General features: G+C 59.3%; 2 protein-coding genes across 3 annotated transcripts in view; one reads left to right on the forward strand and one right to left on the reverse strand.

Annotated features, from left to right (window-relative positions):
* On the reverse strand, nt 1-20,557 carry MMP15 (matrix metallopeptidase 15). Its single transcript, XM_070397791.1, has 10 exons — nt 19,623-20,557; nt 8,853-9,001; nt 8,094-8,219; nt 6,416-6,723; nt 5,963-6,124; nt 4,620-4,873; nt 4,076-4,214; nt 3,352-3,502; nt 3,115-3,230; nt 1-1,843 (listed from the first exon to the last, which is right to left on the reverse strand). The coding sequence occupies exons 1-10, from the start codon at nt 19,779-19,781 to the stop codon at nt 1,407-1,409; spliced, it is 2,001 nt and encodes a 666-aa protein (XP_070253892.1). The 5' UTR covers nt 19,782-20,557; the 3' UTR covers nt 1-1,406.
* The window catches only part of ZNF319 (zinc finger protein 319), a 23,238-nt gene continuing 18,110 nt past the window's right edge, over nt 20,497-25,624 (forward strand). For both annotated transcript variants that reach the window (XM_070397793.1, XM_070397795.1), the window contains exons 1-2: nt 20,497-20,625; nt 22,268-22,519. The gene's annotated coding sequence lies outside the window, so the exon portion shown is untranslated. The remainder of the gene's footprint in view (nt 20,626-22,267; nt 22,520-25,624) is intronic.

Here is a 25,624-nt window from a genome sequence, read left to right on the forward strand (position 1 = left end):
TCGCCGGCCATACGGTTTAATCAGTGCAGGTTATTTACAGAAAGACACATATGGGGGTGGACACGGACCCCCGTCCCCGCTTGGCTGGCTCTTCGTTCTCAGGATGGAGGGGGCGGAAGCTGCTGGACCCGCATTTGGGGGCCAGCCCATGAGAAGCCCCTCCCTCGGGGCCTCGGGGTTCTGGGGGGCAGAGCCGGCTATACAGTACCATTTCCCACAGCAGCCTCGCCTCTGCTCGGTTTGGGAAGAAAAAGAAGGGAGCAGCTCGCCCTCAGGGCTGAGCCCGGCAGCCTCCAGGCCCCAGGGGCTCCTGCTGGCCTCTCCCACCAGGGCCCAGGGGGACAGGGAGCTGCAGGGGAGCAACCCCCTCCAAGCCTGGTGCATGCTGGGCTGTGGGCACCCACACAGGTGGGCATGCTCTGCGACTCCAGCACCCCAGCCTGGGCACCCATCAGCCCCCTCTCTCCCAGGAGAGCTGGCGAACTGGTAGCTGGAGCCTGAGGCTGGTGGGGTTCCGAGACCCCTGAGGATGGAGGTGTGGGCGAGAGAGGATGGGGTTAGGCCCAGGGAAGGGGCCCAGGTGGGTCCTATAGCTCAGAGAAGAGAAGGTAGACTGGGGGCTGGAGGCCCAGCCAGGGAGGCGAGGCTCCTGGTTGGAGGGGCCTTGGCAGACGCCCTTTGGTCCTTGGTAAGGCGGGCCCAGAACCCCTTCTCTAGACAGATAAAGGGGTGTGGGCTCAAGGGGTACGTGGGAGCTGGGGGCTGCCAGCCCCTCCCTGGCCAGGAGTGGGCAGGGTTCTTAGGCACAAGGAGCTCGGGCTGCTGGGGTTGGTTGGGAAGGAACCAAACTCAACATGGACTCACAGCCAGGTCACCTCCCCGTCCTGTCCCCCTGACCTGGGGTGGCCCTGGAAGCCTACACCCACTTAGCTGTTCCTAAGGCAGAGAAAGACGTAGGTGGGCGGAGGCCAGGGGAGCTCCCGGTCAGGTTCTGGGGGCTCCTGGTCAGGCCCTGGGGCTCCGGCTGCGGGCAGAACCTCCCCAGCTCAGCCAGGCTCCCACCTGCGCCTTCGGACCCACCCCTCTGCTGGCGCTGTGGCCTCGCCAAAGGTGGGTGGGGCCTAATTCCAGGTCTGGAGCTAAACTCCATTTAGAAAGCTCTACCCCCTGCCCTGAGGGACTGGCCCAGGCCAGCAAAGTAGAAACCAATGCTCAGTTAGTGTGCAAAAAACCAAACAAAAAAACCCTGGGCATAAATTAACCATGGGGGCAGGGCTGGCAGGGATGTTGGAGGGCCTGGGGGGCCCCACCCAGGGGCCGAGGGAGCCACCGGAGGCTCTGCCGGGTGCCCCAGGGGCAGTCTCAGAACCAGCCTGGCCCTAGCACCGTGGGGAGCGGGAGGCGGCTCAGACCCACTCCTGCAGGGAGCGCTTGCAGTACAGGAGCATGCGCGGCGCGCCCTTGCGCTGCATCTGCACCAGGGCATACGTGAGGCCCAGGATGCACAGCAGCAGCAGCAGCGGGGGCACCAGCACCATCACCATGTTCACCGTCCGCGTCACCTCCTCCATCTGCACCACCACGCGGCTGCCCCCGTCCTCCTCCGGCCCGGCCCCGGCCTCGTGGCCCCCGTCACCCTCCTGGCCGTCCCCGCCGGCCCCGGGCTCTGCACCCGCATCGGGGTCGGGGTTGAAGGGCGGGCGGGCCACGTCGGGCCATCGGGGTCCCGGCTCTTCGCAGCCCATGAAGTCCCGCAGGATGGACTTGGGGTAGCCGGGCTCCATCCGCAGGCGGTCGTTGTCGAACTTCCAGTATCGGGTGCCCTTGTAGAAGTAGGTGTAGGCTGCGGGGCAAGCAGGCAGGGGTCAGAGGGGGGCCTGGCTTTAGACACCCTCCTTTCGTCACGGCCAGTTTGGCTCAGGACCGAAGGGTCCCAGGTTCAATTCTGGTCAAGGGCACAGGCCTCAGTTGCAGGCTCATCCCCCGCCCCAGGTTGGGTGCGTGTGGGAGGCAACCAATCGATGTGTCTCTCTCCCATCGATGTGCCCCTCTCTCCCTTCCTTCCACTCTCTCTAAAAATCAACGGGAAAATATCCTCGGGTGAGGATGAATCACAAGAAAAAACACACAAAACCACTTCCTTTTACTTGCTTCCCTGAGCATTTTCAAATCTGCCTCTTCCCAATTACAGGTGCCCTTGACCCAAACGCTGCAGAGAGGGGCAGGGTGTGGGTCAAGGTCACCTGTGCTTCCCGGCGGGGCTGACACCGACGAGGGCAGTACAGGGGGCAGGGTCCTGCAGCCTGCTGGGCAGGAGGCTCAGTCAGGGGACCCTGTCCCCGGTCCCAGATCTGGCTTCACCCCACACGAGACCGGCCAGTGTCTCGCTCAAGGCCGCACAGCCCGCCTGCAGCGGACCTGGCGCAGAGCCCAGCACTGCCTTGGCCCGGCTCTCCGGCCTTGGGCATCTGGCCACGTCCCGTCAGCCCCAGGAGGGGCCAGAATCACGGGGTGAGTCTACACTCTGCTGAGCAGGGAGATGAGAGCGGCTGCAGAGTGCTGGCATCACACACAGAAGTGGGGTGATCCCCTGAGCAATGGCAAAGCCCGAAGGGAACCTGAGAACCAGGGCTATGGCTCTTCTAAGCCCGCCAGAGACCACCCTGGAGAAACAAAAGCCACAGCTCCCTGTCGCTCGGTTATAAGGACAGAGATCTGGCTTCCATTTCCAGGGAGGTGAGTGGGCACCGGGGAGGACTCCTATCCCATGGCTCTGAGCCCAGCTCGAGGCTGCCTGGCGAGCAGGGCAGTTCTGAGCGCCAGTGCTGGGCACGGGCAGGCCTGGGTGGGACTCCTGACCCCACCACTTCCTCGCTGTGGGGTCTGGGGCCCTGTATTCAAGCTCCGTGATTGAGTGTGTCCGTCTGTAAGCTGGGATGATGAGGATGCAGGGAGGACCAGAGGGTCATGCACCAGAAGCTCCCAGCAGCCCGGGGCCTGACACAACCCTGTCCCCCACACATGTCATCACAATGCCTGATGGCCTCGGAAAGCCCCGCCCCCTGTGTGTGGGGGAGGGGATGGTGAGTGCGGGCGGACGGCTGGCCTTGGTACCTGCATCGTTGCTCAGGAAGGCTCCTCTGGGGGAGACGGGGATCCCCTGCCAGACACTGATGGGCTTGGGGTAGCCGGGGTCTCCCCGCTGCGTCTCCTCATTGAAGCGCCAGTACCTGTGACCGAAAGCGCAGACTGTGGGCCCGCTGGGCCTGGAGTCTGGTCCCCACTGGTCGGGGGTGCTCTCTGGGTGGGCCTGGGGGCAGGGGGGCGTTTCCCGGGTGGGGAGGCACTCACCTGTCCTCCTGGAAGAAGAAGGTGTGCCCCGTGGGCTCCCACCAGATGGCCGTGTCGATGCGGTCGTAGGGGATGCCCAGGCCGTAGCTGGTCAGCGGCTGTGGGTAGCCGGGCTCCAGGTTCGCTTCTCGGAAGAGCCAGTAGCGGTCGCCTGTGGGAGGAGCGGGAGGTGGTGAGAATAGGGCTGGGGGCTGAAGGGGTGGGCAGGGCGGGGGCACAGGAAGGTTATTCCGTTCACATCCACTGCCACACTCATCACACACAATCACACACACACACACACACACACACACACACTCACACTCACACCCTTTACACAGGACAGGCACTGACACCCATGACAACACACAAGGCAACTCACCCTGTGTCACACCCACTCTGCACTCATGGACAACTGTGACACACTCGTTTACACACACGCATGTGACCGCTCACACCTGAACACACACCACACACCCAGTCACACTACATCTAAGGGCCTGCGTTCCCATGTGAACATTCACCCCTGCCTGGCCTCTGGGGCTGTTCCCTGGGGCACCCCAGCACGCGGCCCAGGGCTCCCCACTTTTGGTCTGGGCCCAGCCCTGTTCTGGGGGAGCTGCTGCCTCACGGAAGCTCAGGGGGGGCCCTGGGACACAGGTGATCAGGGTGCTGCCCAATGGGTGCCATGCCCTTCGCTCTCCTCCTCTTCCTCGGGCCCCATCCTGCCCACCACCCAGCACACCTTTGAAGAAGACAAAACGGCCGTCCTGGCGCTCGTAGGCAGCGCTGATGTCGCTGGGCAGACCTCGCCAGAAGTGCCCAATGGGCATCGGATAGTTGTCCAGGACGCGGTTGTGCCGGACCCGCCAGAACCAGCGGCCCTGGGGAGGGTGGGGGTGTGAGTGGGCAGAGCGTGTGCGCTGCCTCGGCCTGGGAGAGGGACCACCGGGGACCACCCCTGCCTGGACCAGGGAGGGTCCGGCAGAGACACTGAGATCCTGAGGGCAGCACCAGGGGGAGCCCTCGGCGGAAGGGGCAGAAGGGGCGGAAGGGGCGGAAGGTATGGAAGGGGCAGACCCCTGGGCCTGCTGTAGGACTCCAGGGAGATCCCTCATCCCTCGGCTGAGGCTCCGCAGTCTAGTCTCCTGGCTTCCCAGGGCTGCTCAGTGAGGAAGTGGGGGTGCCGAGCGGCCAGGTGGGGCACAGCTCTGGGGGTGGGGCGGGGCGGGGTGCTCGGGCTCTGAGTCTGGGCCAAGGGGCTGAGGGAGGCCTGGGCGGGGTCAGACCTTGAACACGAACATCTCCCCACGCAGCATGGCCACAGTGTCGAAGTCCCCGTCGCAGATGTTGGGGCCATACTGGTCAGGCCGCTCCGTGGCTCGGGGCTGGACTGGGGGGCCTGGCCTTGGGGGACGCTCCGGCTTCCCGTCTGGGGGTGGAGGCTGGGGGGGTCTGGGGGGCCGATGGTCTGGCCGGCCTGGCCGCCGGGGTGTCACAGTGGGGAGGGGCCGGGTGGGCTGTGGCCGACCGTCTGGGGTGCCTGTAGAGTCCAGGGAGGGGGAACAAGAAGTGAGGAAGCTGCCCGGCCGGCGTGGCTCAGTGGTTGAGCATCGACCTATGAACCAGGAGGTCATGGTTTGATTCCAGGGCAGGGCACGTGCCTGGGTTGCAGGCTTGATCCCTAGTAGGAGGCGTGCAGGAGGCAGCCAATCAGTGATTCTCTCTTATCATTGATGTTTCTCTCTCCCGCTCCCTTCCTCTTTGAAATCAATAAAAATATATTTTAAAAAAAAGAAGTGAGAAGGAGGCCCCAGAACCCAGCCTTGTCCTCCTCAGAACCCTGAGACTCTAGGCCCAACCTGAAAAACCCGTGCCCCAGGTGAAGTGCCCGCCCTGGTAAAAGGCCCTGTCTGTCCACACAGACCTCCTCCCTGCACCCCCATCCTCAGGGGGATCCCCATCCTTCTCCATAGAGCCCCCTCGTCGACCTCCCCACTGGAGGCTCGCGGGACACACACAGGGGCAGGAACATGGTTCTGCAGCCCCTGCCAAGTGCCATCTGATTACCAGGTTGCTAGGGATACAGTGAGGCATGTCTGCCATGTGCCCAGCAAGGTGGGCACTGCCGGTACCAGGGAGGTGCCTGGCGTGGGCACGGAGCGCAGGCCCTGACCCAGCAAACTGGCCCTCAAGAGCCCACACCGCTGGGGCCTGGGTGGGACCTGGGTGGGGGGTGCCTCCTGCCTGAGGACACTGGGAAGTGATAAACCGACAATATTAGCAGAGAATCCAGGACAGGTTTGGGCTGGGAGCGACAGTAGGAGGAATGGGGTCCTGGAACCTCTGGTCAATAAGAATATCACTGAGGCTAGGAGAAGAGGGGGTCAGAGATGGAACCACCCCCCAACCCCCACCCCCACAGGTTCCAGCAGGAGCCACTGTTGGGCTCTGGGTGTAGGCTCTGGGTTTGATTTCTAGCACCATCTGAGTGATATGGACAAGTCACTGATCTTCTCTGGGCCTCAGTTTCTCGTCTATAAAATGGGACAGCAGTAGCACCTGTGCCTGGTGGGGCTGGGTTGAGGGTAGGCGTGCAGAGTCCACCAGCGTGTCCCTGCCGCTCGCTCACCGTAGAGCTGCTGGATGCCCCGGAGGTCGTCCTCGGGCAGCTCGAAGTTGTCGATGTCCATCCACTGGTAGAACGGCGCCATGATGGCGCTGGGGTTGCTGGAGTGCTCCAGCCCCAGCGCGTGGCCCAGCTCGTGCACTGCCACCAGGAAGAGACTGTTCCCTGAGGTGGGACGGCAGGACGGTCAGCTCTGGCCTGGCCCAGGACCTGGCCCCCTGGACTGTGGGCTGAGGCTGCCAGGGAGCCTGCCCTTGTTCCACTCTTAGAAGCTGCTCTGACTTCTGGGCCTCCACCTTCCCCATCTGAGCAATGGGTACAATGATCCCTTCTCTTCCCTCCCACCCCTCGAAGATGGTAGGATAACAGCTTGAGACCAAATGTCAGTGCTCTCCCCTCCCAACCCTGCGTTCCCAGCTCTGCCTCCCTTGCCCTCGCCTGGCCAGCTGTTCTCACCATGCATGTCGGTGCTGGAGAAGGTCCAGGGCTCATCTGCGTCGAAATGGGTGTCCCCGCCCAGGCCAGGGCCCGGGAAGTAGGCGTGGGCCAGAAAGCCGCCTGTGCCATCGAAGGGTGAGCTGTCGCCATGGAAGCCGGAGGCAAAGAGGACCATGATGTCGGCCTCCTTCTGTCTCCGCAGCCTGATGTCCTGGTAGGGCACCTCCTGGAAGACCAGGGGCGTGGCCTGCTCCCACACGCGGAAGGCCCTGCGCACCGCCTCCAGCGAGTGGTACCAGCCCAGCTTCTCCGTGTAGTTCTGGATGCTGTAGGTGGGCGGGGAGACAGGCCCGTGAACCCAGGGCCTGGGGCTCCTGCCCACTGCTGGCACCCACTGGGTTGGAGGCCGGGACACATGGTCTCAAGGTACGTGCGTAAGATCTGAGCTGGGCCCCGGCCGGTGTGGCTCAGTTGGTTAAGCATTGTCCCATGCACTGCAGGGTTGCTGGTTTGACTCCTGGTCAGGGCGCATGCCTGAGTTGTGGGTTTGACGCTTGGTCAGTGTATGTGTGGGAGGTAACCGATCGGTGTTTCTCTCTCTCTCTCTCTTTCTCTCTCTCTCTCTCCAAAAAAAGAAAAGATCTGAACCGACTTAACAACACTGCCTGAAATTTCAACCATTAGTTTGCTTGGAGGTGAATTTGAAAAAGAGGCATGTCAAAACCAGGAATTCATTAGGATATTCCCACATAAGGCTGCATGGTGTCAAATATGCCTATTTTCTGGAAGAAAACATTAAGTAAATGAATGTACAGGGGATATATAGCTGAAAGACCCAAAAAGAGCAATGCAAATGGCTGAAGTTTGGGGAACATGGGCTATCGGTTCTGAATGTTGGGTTCCAGGTCAGGCTGACCTGAGTTCAAGGCCATTTTCTGTGTGACTTTGGGCAAGTGAGTTATCTCTCTGAACTTGAGTTTTCTCGTCTGTAAAACGGGTAAAGGTTAGTGCTTTCATCGTGGTGTCCCTGGGAGGGTGAAATGAATGAACTCGTTAAATCAGAGGAAGCGTCTGTGTGCTGGACCATGAATTCACTGGGGGCCTGGGGTCTCAGAGGCCGTGGGAGCTACTCCTCCTCGGGCGACGGAGCTCTGGTGGGGCCGTGGCTGGACAGACACAGGAAGAGGAGCCCTTGGGGACCGCCACAGGGCGTTTCTTGCCCGAGGACTCAGCACAGAGGAGGAGGGTGCCTGAGGGTTTTTGCAGGTGACTTGCTGCCTGCCTGCCCACCCAGCAGATGCCTGGATTCCGGCCCCCTCTCCTCCCCACCCTCAGGTGTCTGACACCTCATCCCCGCACTGTGGAGGCCCTCAGTGTGTGCCGGTGCAGTGAGGCCAAGCCAGGCAGCTGGTGCGGGGGAAGGGAGGGGAAGGCCGGGGGAGGGAAGGAGGAGAGAGCGGAAGCCGCTCCAAGGGTCCCGACCTTCTCAGGAGGAAGACAGCCTGGGGTGTGCAGCCGTGGTCAGCGTGGGAGCCAGAGTGGGTTTGGACTGTCTATACTGGGCACCCTGGGGGGGGGGGGGGCTGCTGAGAAAGGAAACCTTCCAGACAAGTCCACTGGGAAGCCTGAAGCCTCAGACCAGGTGATGGGGAAATGCCCTGGCAGGGACGCCACCCTGGGAAGCTGGGGTCCCTACCTGAAGGTCAGGTGGGGGTTGTTCCACTTCCTGCCGGTGAGGGCATAGCGCTTCCGCCGCCGCAGATTGGCTTTCACATGCACCCCGAACTGATCCGGCACGCCACAGCGGGGCCGCTTCATCCACCTGGCTCGCGGGCGGGGAGGGGTGAGCACACAGCCTCCTCCAGGCAGCCCACCGCCTTCCGCCCTCCCACCTCTCGCCTTCAGCTGCCGCTTAGGGTGTGGTGGGAGACCAGCTAAGCTTCAGTTCCCTCACCAGGAAAACAGGTACAATGATCTTGTCCTGGAAGCCTGGATGCCCAGCGAGGCCTCTGCAAAGGTGGGCCCCTTCTCAGGGGAATCACCCAGGAGTGAGGCCTCCTGTCCTGGGTCCGTTAGGTTCTATGCATGCTCATCAAGGATGGGGCTTTGGGTCACTTCCCCTCTGTCCCATTCAGAGCAAAGCCGAAGGATGCTGTCCCATCCCAGGCATGTATGCTACCGAGCCCCTCCACTCCTATTAGTGATGGCAGACATCACTCATCTATCCTGTGCTCCTGCGGCCAAGCTGGGATTCGGCCTCAGGAGCTTTCTCAACACAAGGCTTCAGGCAGCCACTCCCAACCAATCAGAGCTAGCACAGAGGATCAAACTATTTGTCATCTCTTATCAAGACCACGCTTTTCTGGTAACTCCGTGTGCCAAGACCTCACGAGAGCAGGCCAGGAGGAGGGCAGGGGCCAGGGGCGTCTGGGAAGGGCCTGACAGAGGGACTCACGTCTTGGTCTCCTCGTCAAGCACGCCGGTGACAGGGATCCCGTAGAAGCGCTGCATTTCGGAGAGGGCTGAGGCCAGGATCTGGGCCGAGCGCATGGTGGACATGTGGCGGCTGGGCTGAGGCAGGTAGCCGTAGAGTCGCAGCCAGTTCTGCAAAGGAGAGACCACGGTGGTCAGCATGGCTGGCTCTGGAGATACAGCCTGCATCAGATGCGCCCACCACCACCGCCCAGAGCCTCCACCACCTCCCCGCTTTCACCTCCTGCGCTGGTTTTTATCCTCTCTTAAAAAAAAATGTTTTTATTGAATTTGAGAGAGACAAGAAGGTAGAGGGAGAGAGATAGAGAGAGAAACATTGACTGGGGCAGGACCGAACCTGAAACCTGGACATGTGCTCTGCCTGGGAATCAAACTGGCAATCTTTTGGCATGGGACGACACTCAACCAACCCAGCCACACCGGCCAAGGCCCTTGGGTCTATTTTCACACGAGCGCCCAATCAAAAGCCTGGTCTCCAAAGACTTCTCATCTTAGAGGAAAAGCCCATTTTTACAGAAGCTACCAGGCCCTCGGTACCTGACCCCACAGCTCTCAGCCCTCACTCCTACCATCCACCCAGCCAGGCACCCTCCTGCCTCAGGCCCTTTGCACATGCTGCGGTCTCCCAGATGTCTGCACGGCTCCCACCCCGTGTGCTTCAGGTCTCCGCTTCAGCCTCACCTGACTGGAGGGTGTTCTCTGACAACACTAAAAAAGACCCCCACCTGCTGTACCCTGCACCCCCTCTCCTTCTTTCTTGCACTTGTCACCATCTGACACACCGCATATGTCACTTAGGTGTTTACCACTTGTCTCCTCCACTAGGATGGCAGGAGAATGGGATCCCTGATGAACCTGGCCAAGCTGTAGTGAGAAAAGGGACTCTGGCCTGCCCACCTCATGGCCCCATGGCCACGAGCGCACAATGACCACCGTGGGAGGCTGGGGCACAGAGGCCAGGGACTTCTGTGGGCCTTGGCCACATGGAAAGGTGTCCTTCGCACCTTTCCTGGCCCACCCTGGGTCTCTGGGTGCCCCCCCCCCCCCCCCCCCCCCCGAGTGACGGGACCTGAAGGCCTGCTGCGCACCCACAAGGCAGGATGATGACCAAACATGGTGGCTGCTCTGGGCTGACAGCCAGGTGTCAGCTGGCCAGGGCCACGCCCCCATCTGTCTGCCACCAGTGTCACAGCCAGCTCCTCGGGGACTTGCTCCCTCAGTGCCACCCTCAGCCCAGCCCCGGGTATCCGGCCACACCCCTGGCTCAGCAGCACCCAGACTGCCGCTGGAGGGAGCGCTGCTGGGCCCAGGAGGGCAGCGCAGAGACACGGTCAGAACCACCAGGCTTCTCAGGCCCGGGAAACAGCCACAGAACCAGGAGGCAGAGCTGGGGGGGCAGATGAGAAACAACCATGGCTCTGGGGACAGACAGGGCTGGGAACATATCCAGCCAAGCCTCGTTGAGGTGTGGCTCTGTTATCCGAGGACTTGCCTCACATCTTGGGTTTCTGTGAGGACTAAGTGGGGACACTAGCGCTTGCACTGTTGGACAGGGGAACTTGCTCAATAAACGTGCCATTAATGACAGAGGCCGGGGGCTGCCTGGCTGTCCCTGTAGGGGCAGGTTTTTGCTTCTACCAACAGGGCTGAAGGTTCCAGGCTCCAGCAGGGCCTGAGGGCTGCTGAGGGCGGGGTAGCTGGGGGAGGTAGGTGGCCTCCCCTGCCAGCCCAGCCCAGCCGTGTGGCCCAGGGCACCTTCTCTCAGCTTCTGCTCTTTCCAATCACAGGAAACTGCTCCCAAAGTTCCTGGGTGTGTGTCTAGGTGGACACCCGCCACCCTTAATGGACGATTTCCCCGAAGAAATTTGGAGAGATCTAGAAGGTGAGGCCATGATGCTCAGCTCCGCAGGGAAAGGGATCAGCTGGAGGTGGGGCTGCTGCCGACAGCGACAGCGAGGGCACCTGACATCACTTATTTGCATAAGGTAAAAATATCTCCGGGAGCTCAATCACAGGCACCCAGGGCTGATTAGCGGTGTCTGCGGAGTGACGGGAGGGCAGGGAGGGGGAGGCTCAGGCCGGGGCCCTAGGCTGGGGGAGGGGAGCGAGTTGGGCCTGTCTGCAGGGAGGAGCTCAGAGCCCAGCAGAGGGCATGGGATGGGGGAGGCCTTTTTTAAAAAATATATATTTTTATTGAGTTCAGAGAGGAAGGGAGAGGAAGAGAGAGACAGAAACATCAATGATGAGAGAGAACCACAGCACGCCCGCCCCCCCCACTGGGAATCAAACCACGACCTTCTGGGTCATAGGTCGACATTCAACCACTGAGCTGCACCGGTAGGGCACCTAGTCTCACAGGTGGAGGGCCAAGCAGGTGGAACTTGGTTTCTCAGCTGGGGAAACTGAGGCTTGGGGAGGTCAGTAAGCAGCAGAATAGAGGGACCTCCACGGGGGTCACTCAGTGAGAGGCAGGGAAGGTTCTAAAGCGAACGCTGGAGCCATGAGGCCCCTCCTACCTGCAGCCCATCCCACCCTGGCTCCTTCAGCCATTTCTTTCTTGAGCTCCAAATGTGTGCACAGATGCTTCAGGTGAGTGGCTGGGCCCAGGCAAGATGTGGGGCCATCAGGTGTCTGAGAGGGGATCCCTGGCCCCCTGGCCCTAGGAGAAGCCATACATGCAGCAGGCCAGGGCCGAGACTGCTGTGGGCTGGCCATCCAGTCAGTGCTCACAAGAACCCCACTCCCATTATACAAACGGTGAGTGAGGTTCAGAGAGGGTGCGTGGCCCACCCAGGGTTGCACAGCTGATCTGGCTAGAGCTCGAGCCCACAAGCAGAACGACTGGACCGGGCTGCTTGTGAAGCAGCACCAGATCCGCTTGGCTGGAGGCTGGGGACACCGGGCTCCGGTCCTTCCCAGGAACAGTGCCCAGCACAGCCCTGGGGGAGGGCGTCTGATCCTCCCCACGCTCCCCAGCTCTGGCTGGGTCTGGGCACTGGGCCCTGTCAGCTGGGCTGCCCCCCAGGGCTGCAGAGACAATGCCAAGGCAGGCCCGCAGGGAGGGTGTGTCTGGGAAGGAGCTTCCAGATTGATCAATACTGTGCATTAAGCACAGCCGTGGGGGCAGGGGGCGAGGGCTGCGGCTGTCACCACAGCCAGCTCCTTCCACCGGCCTTATCAGAACCTGTGCGATAAGGTCAGTCCGCAGGGCTCTGCTTTGCTTCTGTCACCCACGGCTCTCCATGGCGTGTCACCCTGGCGGGGCTGCCCAGACAGGCACAAAGGCATCTCGTTGGCCCTTCAGGGCGCTCGGTCCTTGCTGTGCTCCTCCCCACCCCGTGTCGCAGTCTGAGGGCTCTTGGGAGCAAGCCAAGGCCATGCCGGCACAGAGCGGATGATGAGCCTGGGGGAGTCACAGACGCTGCAGAGGCAGGGCATGCACCCCAGGCCTGCTGGGGGGTCTGAGCCAGGCGCCCATGTGACCAGCGAGGTGACCCTGAGCAGGCCTAGGCTCCCCCAGTCTCAGGCTGGAAGGGACCTCAAAGCCATCAAGTCCAACTACTTCACGGAAACCTCCATGGGCCACCACGGGGCCAGGGTCCCATCAGGCCTGTTCCCCTGAAAAGATGGGGGGGCTCACTGCCACCAAGGTGGCCCGTTCCATCTTCGGGCAGCCTTGACGGTTAGCCCTTCCTCATCTGCCCCTTGGTCCAGAATGCTTGTCCACAGAGCGGGCCTTGGAGTAACGGAGAGGACCAAGGCCACTTCTCCCAGCCCCTGGCCTTCCTCTGCAGAATGTCCACTCCCCAGTGGCCGCACAGGGGTGACAGCACAGGTGACCTAACCAGCCCCAAGGCCGCTGAGGAAAGGGGGCGCCGGCCAGGCCACCCCGTCCTCGGCGGGTGATTTACTACCTTTAGAAGCAGCACGGTCCATATTCGAGCAATTCTAGAACTGCCCTTCGAGAAGGGGAAGGGGCTCTGGGGGGCGCGGGGCTGTGCAGCTAGAGAAGCAGGAAGGAGGCTGGCGGCCTGCGTTCCTGCCCCTTCCTTACCTTGTGGCCTCCCACCCTGCGGGGCTTTCCTTAACCCGGAGCAAGAAACAGCAGGGTCCTCGGGCCAGTGGGTGGGCAGGGTGGGGTGAAAGAGGCCTGTTTGCTAGTGGTTTCGGTTGGCGGGGGGCCAGGCCCGAGCCTCACCTGGAAACCCTCATAGGTGTTAATCTCCTAGATGGGGATGTCCACAGGGCAGAGCCTGGGTGGCCAGACAGGAGAGGGGGAGGGCTCCAGGTTCAGCCAGCCCCACCTCCACCATCTCCTTCCCACCTGGCTGGGGCCCAGCAGGACAGAACCAAATGCGTTGAAGGTGCTCAAAAAAGCATGGGAGCCTGCTGGGCCCAGGTGAGGCCATGGCGCATGGCGGTTGGTCAGCATTTTACACGTTAACGCACGGACTCTCCCCACTGACTCCACCCAGGAGATGCGCTCACTATTCTCATTCTGGAGATAGGGAAACTGAGGCTCGGATGGGTTCAACGACTTGCTCGGTAGCCAATGCCGTTTGCTCCTCACGGTCACTGCTCTGCCACCATTCTGCAAGCACTTCCTGTGTGCCAGGGGCCATGCCCACAAGTGTTGGACAGGAAGCTGGGCTCTCACCCTCGAGGGTGCAGTCGCTCCTGGGAGAAGGACAGAGTGGTGTCTGGAGCCAAGGACCAGCTTGGAGAGCTGATCTGGACTCTGGCCTCCAGGCGCCATGGCTGCGGTAGCTCAGCCATCAGATGGCAATGGGATGGGGGCGTCCACCAAGGCCGGCTCATGGCTGGGACCCAGGCCCTCACCTGTCAGTCCAGATGCTGGAGGCTGAATGTCTTGTTTCCTGGGGAATGGGATCGGGCCCGAGGCATCTCTCCTTGTCTCAAACACCTCTGCTGTTCTTGTCCCGGGCTGCAAATTCTGTGCTCCCTCCCCTAAAGGGTCCAGGCATCCTGGAACCAGGTCTTTCTGGGGCTCATCTTGCCAGATGGCACCTATTGTGTGCCATAGGTCTAGACGCAGTGATGGCGAACTGCGTCTGACACGCGAACTCATTTTTTTGGTTGATTTTTCTTTGTTAAATGGCATTTAAATAGATAAAATAAATATCAAAAATATAAGTCTTTGTTTTGCTATGGTTGCAAATATCAAATAATTTCTATATGTGACACGGCACCAGAGTTAAGTTAGGGTTTTTCAAAATGCTGACACGCCGAGCTCAAAAGGTTCGCCATCACTGGCCTAGAGTGTTCAGCCACCTTCGGGGTCCCAGGTCCTCACATTCATCAGGGAGTCTTCCCAGGACCCTTTTGGTGATGGAGAAGGCTCCAAACCTAGAGCCCCTGACCCCTCTCTGCTTCTGTGACTCGGAGAACACAGCTCCGGGCCCAAGTGAGCCACATAGATCTTGGGATGATACTAAGGAGGCCAACTATCCTAGTCCACTTGGGCTGCTATAACAAAAATATCATAAGCTGGGTAGCTTATCACAACAGACATTTATTTCTCAGTTCTGGAGGCTAAAGTCCACGCTCAGGATCCCTGCAGGCCCTCTTCCTGGTTACAAACTTCCTGGTTGCTCACTGTTCTCACATGGTGGGCGGGGCAAGGAGCTTTCTCGGCCAGCTTTTCTAAGAGCACTAATCTCATTCATGCTGGCTCTCTATTCATCACCTCACCACCTCCCAAAGGCCCTAATATCATCACCTTGGGAGTTAGGTTTTAGCATGTGAATTTGGGGGGGGGGGCATTGGTGAAACATTCAGTCTATAGCGCCAACTTTAATGTCCGCTGACCACAGCTGGCCTCACAGAAGTCCAGCTCCCAGCTGGGCAGAGGTGACGATGGCAGGGCACATCTGGAGCAGCAACAAAAGGGGGATGGAGGGGGCAGCCAGAACCCAGCACTTAGCAGGTAGGGGCTTTTCCATTCTGGCCAGCATTGCCCTTCTGAGTTGGCATTGGAGAACTTGGGCAGTGGGTGCTGCGGTTTGGCGGAAGGCTTCTTGGGGGGGGTGGGGGGTTCCTATATCATTTCTGGGTGTGTTTCTATGTCATTTCCTCTCCGCCCTTCTTGGGTGGAGCAAGGTGAGGTGTTTGTCCAAAGGTTGGAATGTGCAGGTCGGACAGATGCATTGTTCAAACAGGGAGGGCACCCTTCAAGGAGGCAGCTGACTGAGGGGACCCCAGAGCAGCCCCAAAGCAGGGACCTGGCAAAGGACTGGGCATCAGGGGCACGGCCCAATCGGATCCTGGGCCCCTGGCAGCACCCATCAACCCAGTTCTCTGGGGGTTTGCAGATACACCATGGAGGGATGGTTTGTTAGTAGAAAGAGAACAGACTGAAAAGCAGGGATGGGTGGGAGAAGAGAAGGGTTTCCAATGATAAGGCTCATTTTCCTCAAGGGCCGGCCCAGGCCTCTGGAGTTTCTGTTCCGTATTTAAGAAGGGGTATTAATCAGAGTGTAGGAGGGGGTGGCCAGCATGGAAGTGCCCGCGGAGATGGGAGCACAGGAAACCTGGGGCTATGGCTCCCCAGTCAGATCTGAAGGTCAAAATCAGAATTCAAGCTGACCCCCCTGCTCCCTTCCTTTTGCTCCTTCTGCTCAGCAGCCAGGTAGGAACAAGAAAGGTACACAGGAAGGAGTCTGTCCAGGGAAGATGAGTGTGCCCATGCTTTTGTGGCAGCTGCATCATACCTGTGACCTCTGACAGCCTGAGTCACCTGTAGGGGGCTGGCTGAGGGCCTGAGATTATACCTGGGGAGGAGGGACCAGTGGGAAGAGACCATAGCTTCTCTGGTGAAACCAATGGCATTTACTAGTAAGCAGGCCAGGTGCCGTAGCCAGCAAGAGTGGGACAGATCTGAAAGGGGGCCTGGACTTTCGGGGCGGGGGTGGGGGGTGGTGGTGGAGGCCAGGAGCTACAGCTGCTACCTCAGTCAGGTGACGCCTGCATGTAGGCAGGGGGGTTGGGCTCAGCCCAGAACAGCTGCAGACTGGCACCTGACATCCAAGGGAGAGAGTGGGACAGGGCAGAGTAACTCAGTGGTGGCTTCTTTTTTTATTATTTTTAAATATATTTTATTGATTTTTTACAGAGAGGAAGGGAGAGGGATAGAGAGTTTGAAACATCGATGAGAGGGAATCATTGATCAGCTGCCTCCTGCACACCTCCCACTGGGGATATGCCCGCAACCAAGGTACATGCCCTTGACCGGAATCGAACCCAGGACCCCTCAGTCCGCAGGCCGACGCTCTATCCACTGAGCCAAACCGGTCAGGGCTCAGTGGTGGCTTCTTCAAGAAAGACAGCCTTGCCCGGCTGGTGTGGTTCAGTGGTTAAGCACTGACCTATGAACCAGGAGGTCACAGTTTGATTCCCGGTCAGAGCACATGCCCAGGTTGTGGGCTCAATCCCCAGTGTGGGGCGTGCAGGAGGCAGCAGTCAATGATTCTCTCTCATCATTGATGTTTCTATCTCTCTCTCCCTCTCCCTTCCTCTCTGAAATCAATAAAAATATATTTAAAAAAAAAAAAAAGAAAGACAGCCTGCCGAAACCGGTTTGGCTCAGTGGATAGAGCGTCGGCCTGTGGACTGAAAGGTCCCAGGTTCGATTCCGGTCAAGGGCATGTACCTGGGTTGCGGGCACATCCCCAGTAGGAGATGTGCAGGAGGCAGCTGGTCGATGTTTCTCTCTCATCGATGTTTCTAACTCTCTATCTCTCTCCCTTCCTCTCTGTAAAAAATCAATAAAATATATTTAAAAAAAAAAAAAAAGAAAGACAGCCTTCTCCAGGCAGGGGCTTGGCAGGTTGCAGGTGCCTGCCAGCTCCTAGCACATGCCAGACTCCTGGTTCCTCGGTCTAGTGAAACTCCTGTGGTTTCTGCCTGGGAGGGAGAGGGGCTGGCCTTGGCTCAGTTACCAGGATGCTCAGAGAAGGCGCCAGCCATGACCCGACCTGAAGCCTGGAGCTGTGGGGGGTTCTGGGGCGAGGACCAGAGCCCTTCCCTAGGGGAGAGAGGCTCTGGACACAAGGTGCAGGCCAGGCCCAGGAGTCTCAGAGGCTGGTCTCGGAGAGCGTGGACAATTGTCCCCAAGCCTCCTGGCAAATGCACTGGCTGCTGAAGCCATTCAACTCTTTGGGCCTAGATCTGGCCAAACTTGGCACAACTCCAAAGAACAGTCTGTACCCCAAAGCCAATCCCAGGAGCAGGGACAAGCCCCCTGTCTCTAGCCCTCCATCTACCTCGGTTTCCACGTTGGGCCCCCTAAACCTTCCAGTCTCTTCCAGCAACAGCCAACGCCAAATTCTCCCCCAGAGAGAGGCTGCAGGTCACTCTCAGAATCTCTAGCTCCATGATCAGCAAACTGGGGCTTGCGAGCCACATGCGGCTCTTTGGCCCCTTGAGTGTGGCTCTTCCACAAAATACCACGTGCAGGCGTACACGTACAGGGCGATTGAAACTTTGTGGCCCATGCACAGAAGTCGGTATTTTGTGGAAGAGCCACACTCAAGGGGCCAAAGAGCCGCATGTGCCTCGCGAGCTGCAGTTTGCCGACCACTGCTCTAGCTGATGCCACCAAACGCTGAGGGCCATGGTCTGTGACCCCTGTCTGGTCCTGGGAGAGGAGGGGATGATAGAGGAGCAGAAGCAAAGGAAGGAGAGAAGGAAGCCCTGCAGACCGCAGGTCCCAGGATCTATCATCGCCTGGCCATCTAAGTTGACACTTCATCATGCATGGCCACCAAATTCCCACGTGGTCCGTAATCGCTTCCTGTGCCGCCATGCCTTTCCTAAGTGCAGCGGTTCTCAACCCGTGGGTCGCGACCCCTTTGGGGGTCGAACGACCCTTTCACAGGGGTCGCCTAAGACCATCGGAAAACACATATATAATTACATAGTGTTTTTGTGATTCATCACTATGCTTTAATTATGTTCAATTTGTCACAATGAAAGTGGGGGTCACCACCACATGAGGAACTGTATTAAAGGGTCGAGGCGTTAGGAAGGTTGAGAACCACTGCCTTAGCGGATTAAAGGCGGCTCCAGGGCGGGTCTGTGACTGGCCATCCTTTAGCTCTCCGCTCCAGAGAGTGGCAGGTGGGCCAAGTCTCTCCTCACTGGGTACCTGGCTCACAGGCTGAGGGGCAAGCCCCACCCGCAGAAGCCCCCTGAGTGCCTGTCCCTATGAATGGGGTGGGGGGCAGCTGGACCGGGCATGGGCTGGGCTCCCACTCCACCTCCTGCCAGGACCCGGCTCCCTGCAGCTTTCCCTGGCCGGCGAGGAGCAAGGGAAGAGCAGGTGGGGAACTGGCGGAGAGGTGTAACTTGAGCCGAGCTGGGAGGAATTCCCTGCCCTTCCTCCAAGCTTTTATTAAAGTCGGGCGGGGAGAGGCAGACTTCCATGGAAAATCTCCCAGGCAGCAGGGAGATGTGGGGAAGCCGCTGGGGGCTGGGAGAACCGGTGCTCAGCCCGGCGGCGGGAGGCTTCAGGCCGGCTCAAGGGCACCGAGGCCCGAGCCTACCCGGGGGAGCGCAGAGGCGGTCTTCCCCTGCCGTCCACTCTCCCTTCCTAGTCCCCGCAGGGAACCGGATCTTAGAAGTCGGGCCCTAGCCAGTTTGGCTCAGTGAATAGAACGATGACCTGCGAACTGAAAGGTCCCAGGTTCGATTCCCGTCAAGGGCACATGCCCGGGTTGTGGGCTCCATCTCCAGTGGGGGACTTCATCATAAATGTTTCTATCTCTCTCTCCCTCTTTGAAATCAATAAAAAAAATTTTTTTAAAGAAAGTAGTCGGGAAAGAGTGGACCCCACTTTTAATTTGGGGCAATGGAGCTGGTGCCCTCACTATCCTGCCCCGAAGGATGGCGCTGGGAGACTCCATGGAGCCACTGGCACTAGACCCAGCTCTTCCCGCGGAGGCCGCACCTGATCACCCACGGACCGACCCAGGCTGGGACCCCCACCGGACGTCAGACGGGCTCCGGGAGAAAAGACGTGCGGAGCCCGTCCTCTGCGCAAAGGGGCCTCGGCGCGGAAACTCCGGTGGCTCGGAAGCGCCGGGAGCGCCGGGTTTCTCTCTCGGACTCAACCTGGCCGTGGCGCGGCTTCGGTCCAAGAGCCCAAGAAAGTCGCCAAAGCGCCCCCTCCACCCGAGTCCGCGGCCTCGGAGGTTCGCATCCCCTTCCCCCATCCCGGCCCCCGCGAGTGCCTCAGTGTCCCCCAGACCAGATGCTTTCTAGGCGGGGACGCGGGGGCGCCGCCTGCTCAGCCCGTGCTCCCCCCAGGGCAGCCCCCACCCCACTCGCAAAAAACGTCACGGCGCCCGCAGGGCTCTCGAGGAATCGGCCGCCGGGAGGGAGGGAAGGAAGGAGGGGAGCAAGGGCTGGGGGCGTCAGAAGCGGCTCCGGACCCGGGCTGGGGCGGATCAGCGCCCAGGGCAGGGGAGTGGTAGGGAAGGGAGGCAAGCCCTGCGCCCCCAGGGTTTGGGAAGAGGTGCACTGCACAGGGAGAGCTGGGGAGGGCCAGCGTGCATGGCACCTTTCTGCGCCGGCCCCCCCCCCCCCCCCATCCCTAGGGACTGGGGGGCTCGTCTCCTCGCCTTCTACCTCCCGGCCGCAGCCTGCGGGCGTGGCTCCTTCCCTGCCCCCCAAGTCTCCCAGCCCCCGGCGAAGTGCGGGCGGGGGTCCTTACCTCGGCATTGACTTCTGCGTCCTCCGCTGCGCCGGGGCCCAGGCAGCCCAGAGCCACCAGGAGCAGCGGCAGCAGTCGCGGCCGCGCCGCCGCCTCCCGGCCGCCAGGGAGGCTGCCCGCCCAGGACGGCCGTCCGGACGCGCTCCGTTCGCTGCCCATGCTCGGCGCGGCCAGCCCGGCCGGGAGCGCCGCACGCGGGGCTCGCCCGCTCCGTGTCCCTTCACGCGGCTCGGAAACTTGCGACGCTCCCTGGCTCCCCGCCCGGCGGGCGCGCGGCAGACGGACTCCCGGTCCCGGTCCCCGCCGAAGCCGCAGAGGTCCCCTCGGCAAATTCCCACGCCCGCGGAGAAGCGGGCAGGGCAGATCCGGGCACGCGGAGCCGGCCCACGGGGGGAGAGGGCCGGCCAGAGCCGCCAGCCGCCGGGTCCCGCAGCCTGGGCGCCCGGGGCCCGGCTCCCGAGAGCAATTGCAACTCCCGAGCCTTTGTCTGGCTCAGCTCAGCGCTCCGGCCGCCCGGTCCCGCGGCGCCCCCTGCGCGCCCAGCTCTCTCTGTCCATGCCCGGGGCCGGGCGCTGCCCAGAGCGCGCGCCTCCCGCCCGGGGACCCTGCTCGCCCCGCGCCCGATCGGGCCCGGGTCCCCGCGCAGTCCCGGGAGGAGGCGCAGGGAGCCGGTCAGAGCGAGGAGCCAGCCAGGGAGCCGGAGCCCGACGTCCCCGGCGAGTTCGGCGCAGCTGGGGCGCTCCCAGCCCTCCTCCCCGCGCGCGGTCGCCGCGGCTCTTAAAGGGCCAGTGCTCTGTCTGCGCGCGGCCGCGGGCGGGGGGCGGGGGCCGGGGGCGGTGTCTTCGGCGGAAGCTTCTTGGTAGCAGGTGCCGGCGGTGGGGCCGGACAGGCGGCCCTTTCACTCCTTCCAGGCGGCGGGAATCCTCCCCAGCCCACCTCCTTCACTCCGATCCCAGCTTTTGGAGAGTGGGGAGGATCCCTAAAGTGACCCCCCGCCGAGCGGGTAAGGAGAAACGAAGACTCCCGCTGCTCCCACCCGGGGGGTGGGTGGGGCTACGGAGGCTACGGTGGGCAGGAAGGAGGGCTGGGAGGAAGGACCCAGTATCCTGTTTTAGGCTGAAGCAGCAGCAGCAACAACAAAAGATAAACAAAATCTAGGGATTTGTTGTTTTCTCAAAAGCCCTTCAAGTCTTTGCCTCTCCCAGTGACTTTTCTTAATTGCAAAGGGAGGGGCTGGGTATGTTGCGTGTGCCTGCAGGGAGACCACGCACGCGTTTAGGAGGGGCAGGTAGCGACCTGCGTTCTGTCTGACCTGGGGCACGTGGGCACGTGGGCACGTGGCTTCCCTTTCCTGAGCCTCCAAGTCCTTATCTGGGACGTGGGCCGAGGGTTAGGTGAGCGTCCGGTCCCGGGCCTGGCACACCTCAGGTTCCCAAGAGGAGGACACTATGTTGTGCCAGTGAAATGTGACAGTTGGGCCTGACAAGGTGCTGGGCTGGGGGGCAAATCTTCCCACCGCGAGTGGAGCTTGCAGTGCGAGATTTAACCCTGCCCCTCCGTGTGGACCTCAAAAGTTCAAAGCCTTAAGGGGGGGCGGTCCCTAGTCTAGGGTCTGAAGAGGCTGTGTGCCCACAGCAAGCACAGCCCTGACCCAACACATCGGGTGTCAGGGGTTGGATGTGAAGGCGCCCCGCAGGGCAGGAGGGCTGAGACCTTCCTTCCCCTCTGCCACCTCCCAGCCAGGAAATGGGAGCTTTCCTCACCACAGGAGCTTTCTCTTGAACTCTCCCCCACGCCGTCCCCCCCCCCCCCCCCCCAAGCCTCACCTCCGGGAAATGGACAGAGATCTGGCAGAGTTTGATAAATTGGCTTGTTCACCAACCTGCTAGGTGGGGACAAAAGGGCACTGTTAAAGAGAACAGACTGAATTTAAAGCGTCAAAGATAGATTTTAAAAAGCAAAACAAGCCCGGGCAGTGTGGGTCAGTGGTTGAGCATCAACCTATGAACCAGGAGGTCATGGTTCGATTCCCCGTCAGGACACATGCCTGGGTTGCAGGCTGGATCCCCAGTGTGGGGTGTGCAGGAGGCAACCGATCAATGATTCTCTCTCATCATTGATGTTTCTATCTCTCTCTCTCTCTCTTACTTCTCTCTGAAATCAACAAAAAAAAAATTTAAAACGAAAACAAAAAACTATTGCAATAGAGGAAGAGAGACTCAGTATAGAACTGGGCCTGATTCCCAACACAACCAGTAACAAGTGGGGATTTACAGCTGAGGAGCAAAGGCTAGGGCATTGGTGGTGGCAAATGACTAAGAGGAGACATCAAGCCTGGGGGGGATTCTGGCCGAAGGCAGGCCGAGGAGATCAGATATCACCCGCGGGCAGTGGGGTTCTAGAGGTTGACCAGATATTAAGGGTGAGGATTTCTCATTAAACTGACTTAGCAGGTTTCTTGCTAGAACTGGATCCTACAGAGAGTACAGGCATGGACACTGGTGGGGAGAGGGCTCAGGGGCGCCACTAAAGGCTGATCAAGCAAAGAATCCTTGCAGTCCCCCTCTTGTTCAAGGGAAGAACCGTTCTTTTTTGCTCTGAACAACGTAAGTCCATGTCTCACTCGGTTGCCTTTGTTACCTTAGAACCAGCTGGACCATCTGTTGAGACTTGGTGACAGCGGATGATTGCTGTACTCTACGACCCACAAGCCATGTGGGATACACAAGCATGGGAGGGATACTTTGAAGATAAACGGAAAGACGAAGATTAAAGGCTGAACCGGCTTGTGTGCCCCAGCCTTGTAGACCTTCACGGACAGACTGGAAGAAGTCCGTGACCTGTTGCCCTTCCTCCGCGGTGATGCGTGCATTTCTCCGTTACGGCAAAGATGTCAGGTGGGTTGCAGGGGACAGAGGTGCGGCAGTCACTCCGATTACTGTGCAAGTGCCCCCTTCTGCAGCCAGGGTCCCGTGAAGGGCGATGCCATGATGGAGAACATGGAGCTCGGTTTCTCATAGTTGGGGAGTCACCAGTTCAAGGCATGTGGTTAAACCAGGAACAAGGTGGATTGCAGGGTCAACTGCCTAAGCAATGAATGTGGTTGTCCCCCTCCCCCTCCCCCGCCCCTTACCTGTGATTTCACTTTCCATGGTTTCAGGTACCTGCGGTCAGTCGTGGTCTGAAAATATTAAGTGGAAAATTCCAGGAATAAACAATGCATACGTGCCCTGGCCAGTTTAGTTCAGTGGTTAGAATGTTGGCCTGTGGACCCAGGGTCAAGGGCTCGGATGCAGGTTCCCCAGCCCCAGACACAGCCAATCGATGTGTCTTTCTCACGTTGATGTTTCCCTCTCTCTCTCTCCCCCTCCTCCCTCCCTTCCACGCTCACTAGAAATCTATGGAAAAAATATCCTGGGATGAGGATTAAAAAAACAAGGCGTATATTTTAAGTTGCCACCATTCTGAGTAGCGTGATAAAAATCTCGTGCCATCCTGCTCTGTCTTGCTAGGGGCGTGAATCATGCATGGGGCATGGTCCCAGGCTTGGGAACCACTTAGATTTCTTGGGTGGTGGGGGAAGAGGCTGCTAATTTAGCATATTTATCAGCCCATCTATTTCCTCAGGCCTCATCTGAATTTTTTTTGTGTTACTAGTATGTCCCTCAGGTTTCTTTTTATTTTAAAGATTTTAAATTGATTTTTAGAGAGAGAGGAAAAGAGAGGGAGAGAGGAAAAAACACACACACAACATAGACGTGAGAGCGAAACATCTATTGGCTGCCTTCTGCACGAGATTGAGCCCGAAATCTGACATGTGCCCTGACAGGGAATCAAACTGGCAACCTTTTGGTGCATGGAACAGTGCCCAACCAACTGAGCCACCTTGGCCAGGGCTGTCCCTCAGTTTTAACTGTAGTGATCAGCTGGGGCAATAACAATGCCTCTAGAAATTCTGCTGTTTGGGGTCCATTTGTTCCTGGGGTACCAGCTGCTGTCAAGAACCCTCCGTGTTTCTGTAACATACCCAAACCAGGTACCAGCCCAAAGGCACAGCGGATATCAGCGCGAATGTTAACCTTCCCTCTGCTCCTGTGCAAGCCGAGGAAGAGCCATGAATTCAGTGACGTGGGCTGATTTGGCATTGGGCAGGGCTCGGTATTCTAGAACTTCATGTTGGACTATAACGGCATATCCAGCCTCCTTCGGGAGGTGAGAGTCATGGACGGGAAGAGGAAGGTCAACTTGGGAGAGGGGGTTTTCTGGGAAAGCTAGCCTAGGACAGGATAATGATCTGGTGTGAATAATACAGTTGTGGGGCGTCCCACCTGTGGGCAAAGGAGGCAGTGACAGTGATGTATTGTAATGGGAGAGGGAGAAAGGAGTCAGATTTCATAGGAGGTAAGCTGAGACGCAAAAAAGTGCTGTATATTTTATTAAGCAACGGGGTCTGCATAGCCTACGGAATGTGTATGTCAAGCGGGTGACCTAATAGTACATCAGAGGTAGCTTAGACAAGTGTGGTGGTTGCAGCCATGGCTCGCTGAGGGATATGCCCTGGCCTCTGGGTCAAAGGCCAAACTATAATATCCCAGGGGTCTTTGGTGTCCATTATGTTTCAGGGATAACATTCCAAGGGCATGACCCTCTGCTTCATGCACAAGCCAAAGGCAGGGAGTAACTGAGAAGTCCAAGGATGGGAGGTGAAAGAGGAGAGCCCTTGCCCGGCCGGCGTGGCTCAGAGGTTGAGCATCGACCTATGAACCTGGAGGTCCCAGTCCGATTCCCGGTCGGGGCACAGGCTCAGGTTGCGGGCTCGATCCCCAGTGTGGAGCCTGCAGGAGGCAGCTGATGGATGATTCTCTCTCATCATCGATGTTTCTGTCTTTCTGTCCCTCTCCCTTCGTCTCCTGGGTCTGGGGATGCTTCCCTAGTCATGGCATAGAGGAGTGAGGCAATCATGGAGAAATGAGGCATCCACATCAGACCCCACAAGACCTAAAACACTTCTCCGTTGTCATCTTCTGGGAGAGGGAAATGCTGGATTGTAGAGGCTCTGTCTGTGGAGACAGGTTACCTGCAGCTGAAATATGACCCAGACACAGAGAGAACAGTTGGAGATTGTCTCTATCCACCTTGTGGCCCTTTCTCACTGCTGGCTTAGGGCGGTGTTCCGTGTCCGGAGGACTTGTCACGACGGTCAGGACAGAGAAGGAGGTCATCTGCATATTGGCTTACAGTGGAGTCTCCTGGGAACTTCAAGTCCCTCCAATTGGCAATTAGGGTTGCGCAAGAAGGAAGGAGGAGGAGCCTCAGTCTTTGGGGCATAACAGTCCTAGTGTATTGTTGGTCATCCCAGGTGAAGGCAAACAAGTATTGGGATGGCGTACAAAGGGGGTCCTAAACCAGACGGAACACGAATAAGGACTGTGAAATGCTGGGTGTTGGAAGGGACATCCGACAGGATAGTGTTGGGATTAGGCGCCGAGGCAAATCTGGGTTTGACGACTTCACTGACAGATCGCAGATCTCGGACGAACGCATGCCCTTGCCTATTTGGTTTTTTGACAGCCAAAGGGGGAGTATTGCATAGACTAGGAGTGGGGACCAGACGTGTTTTGTCTAACAAACCTTGGCTTATTGGGCAGAGTCAGTCCCTCAAGCCCTTCTGGCTTTGAATGACGCTGGGAAATCATGGGGGGAGGGGCAAGCAGACTGGATGGAGGCAAAGGTCTAGGTCGCACTGTCTGATGGTGGTTATGATCCAGATCCCAGTAACGGCACAAAGAACTGTTAAAGAGAACCAGAGTTGACAGAAGTTAAAGTGGTAAAGATGGATTTTACTCAAAAAACTACTGCAGTGCCGAAGCCGGTTTGGCTCGGTGGATGGAGCGTCGGCCTGCAGACTGAAGGGTCCCAGGTTCGATTCCGGTCAGGGGCATGTACCTGGGTTGCGGGCACATTCCCAGTGGGGGATGTGCAGGAGGCAGCTGATCGGTGTT

The sequence above is a fragment of the Myotis yumanensis genome, unplaced genomic scaffold (assembly GCF_028538775.1).
Source record: "Myotis yumanensis isolate MYYU_CA2020_CCGP unplaced genomic scaffold, mMyoYum1.0.hap1 SCAF_18, whole genome shotgun sequence".
Lineage (NCBI taxonomy): Eukaryota > Metazoa > Chordata > Mammalia > Chiroptera > Vespertilionidae > Myotis > Myotis yumanensis.

What these genes read in the sequence shown, in the direction of transcription:
- MMP15 (XM_070397791.1), bottom strand. Translation starts at nt 19,781, where the DNA reads ATGGGCAGCGAACGGAGCGCGTCCGGACGGCCGTCCTGGGCGGGCAGC. An exon ending in ACGCAGAAGTCAATGCCGAG is followed by an intron (nt 9,002 to 19,622) that starts GTAAGGACCCCC and finishes TCTCCTTTGCAG; the next exon opens with AACTGGCTGCGACTCTACGG. An exon ending in CTTGACGAGGAGACCAAGAC is followed by an intron (nt 8,220 to 8,852) that starts GTGAGTCCCTCT and finishes CCCGCGAGCCAG; the next exon opens with GTGGATGAAGCGGCCCCGCT.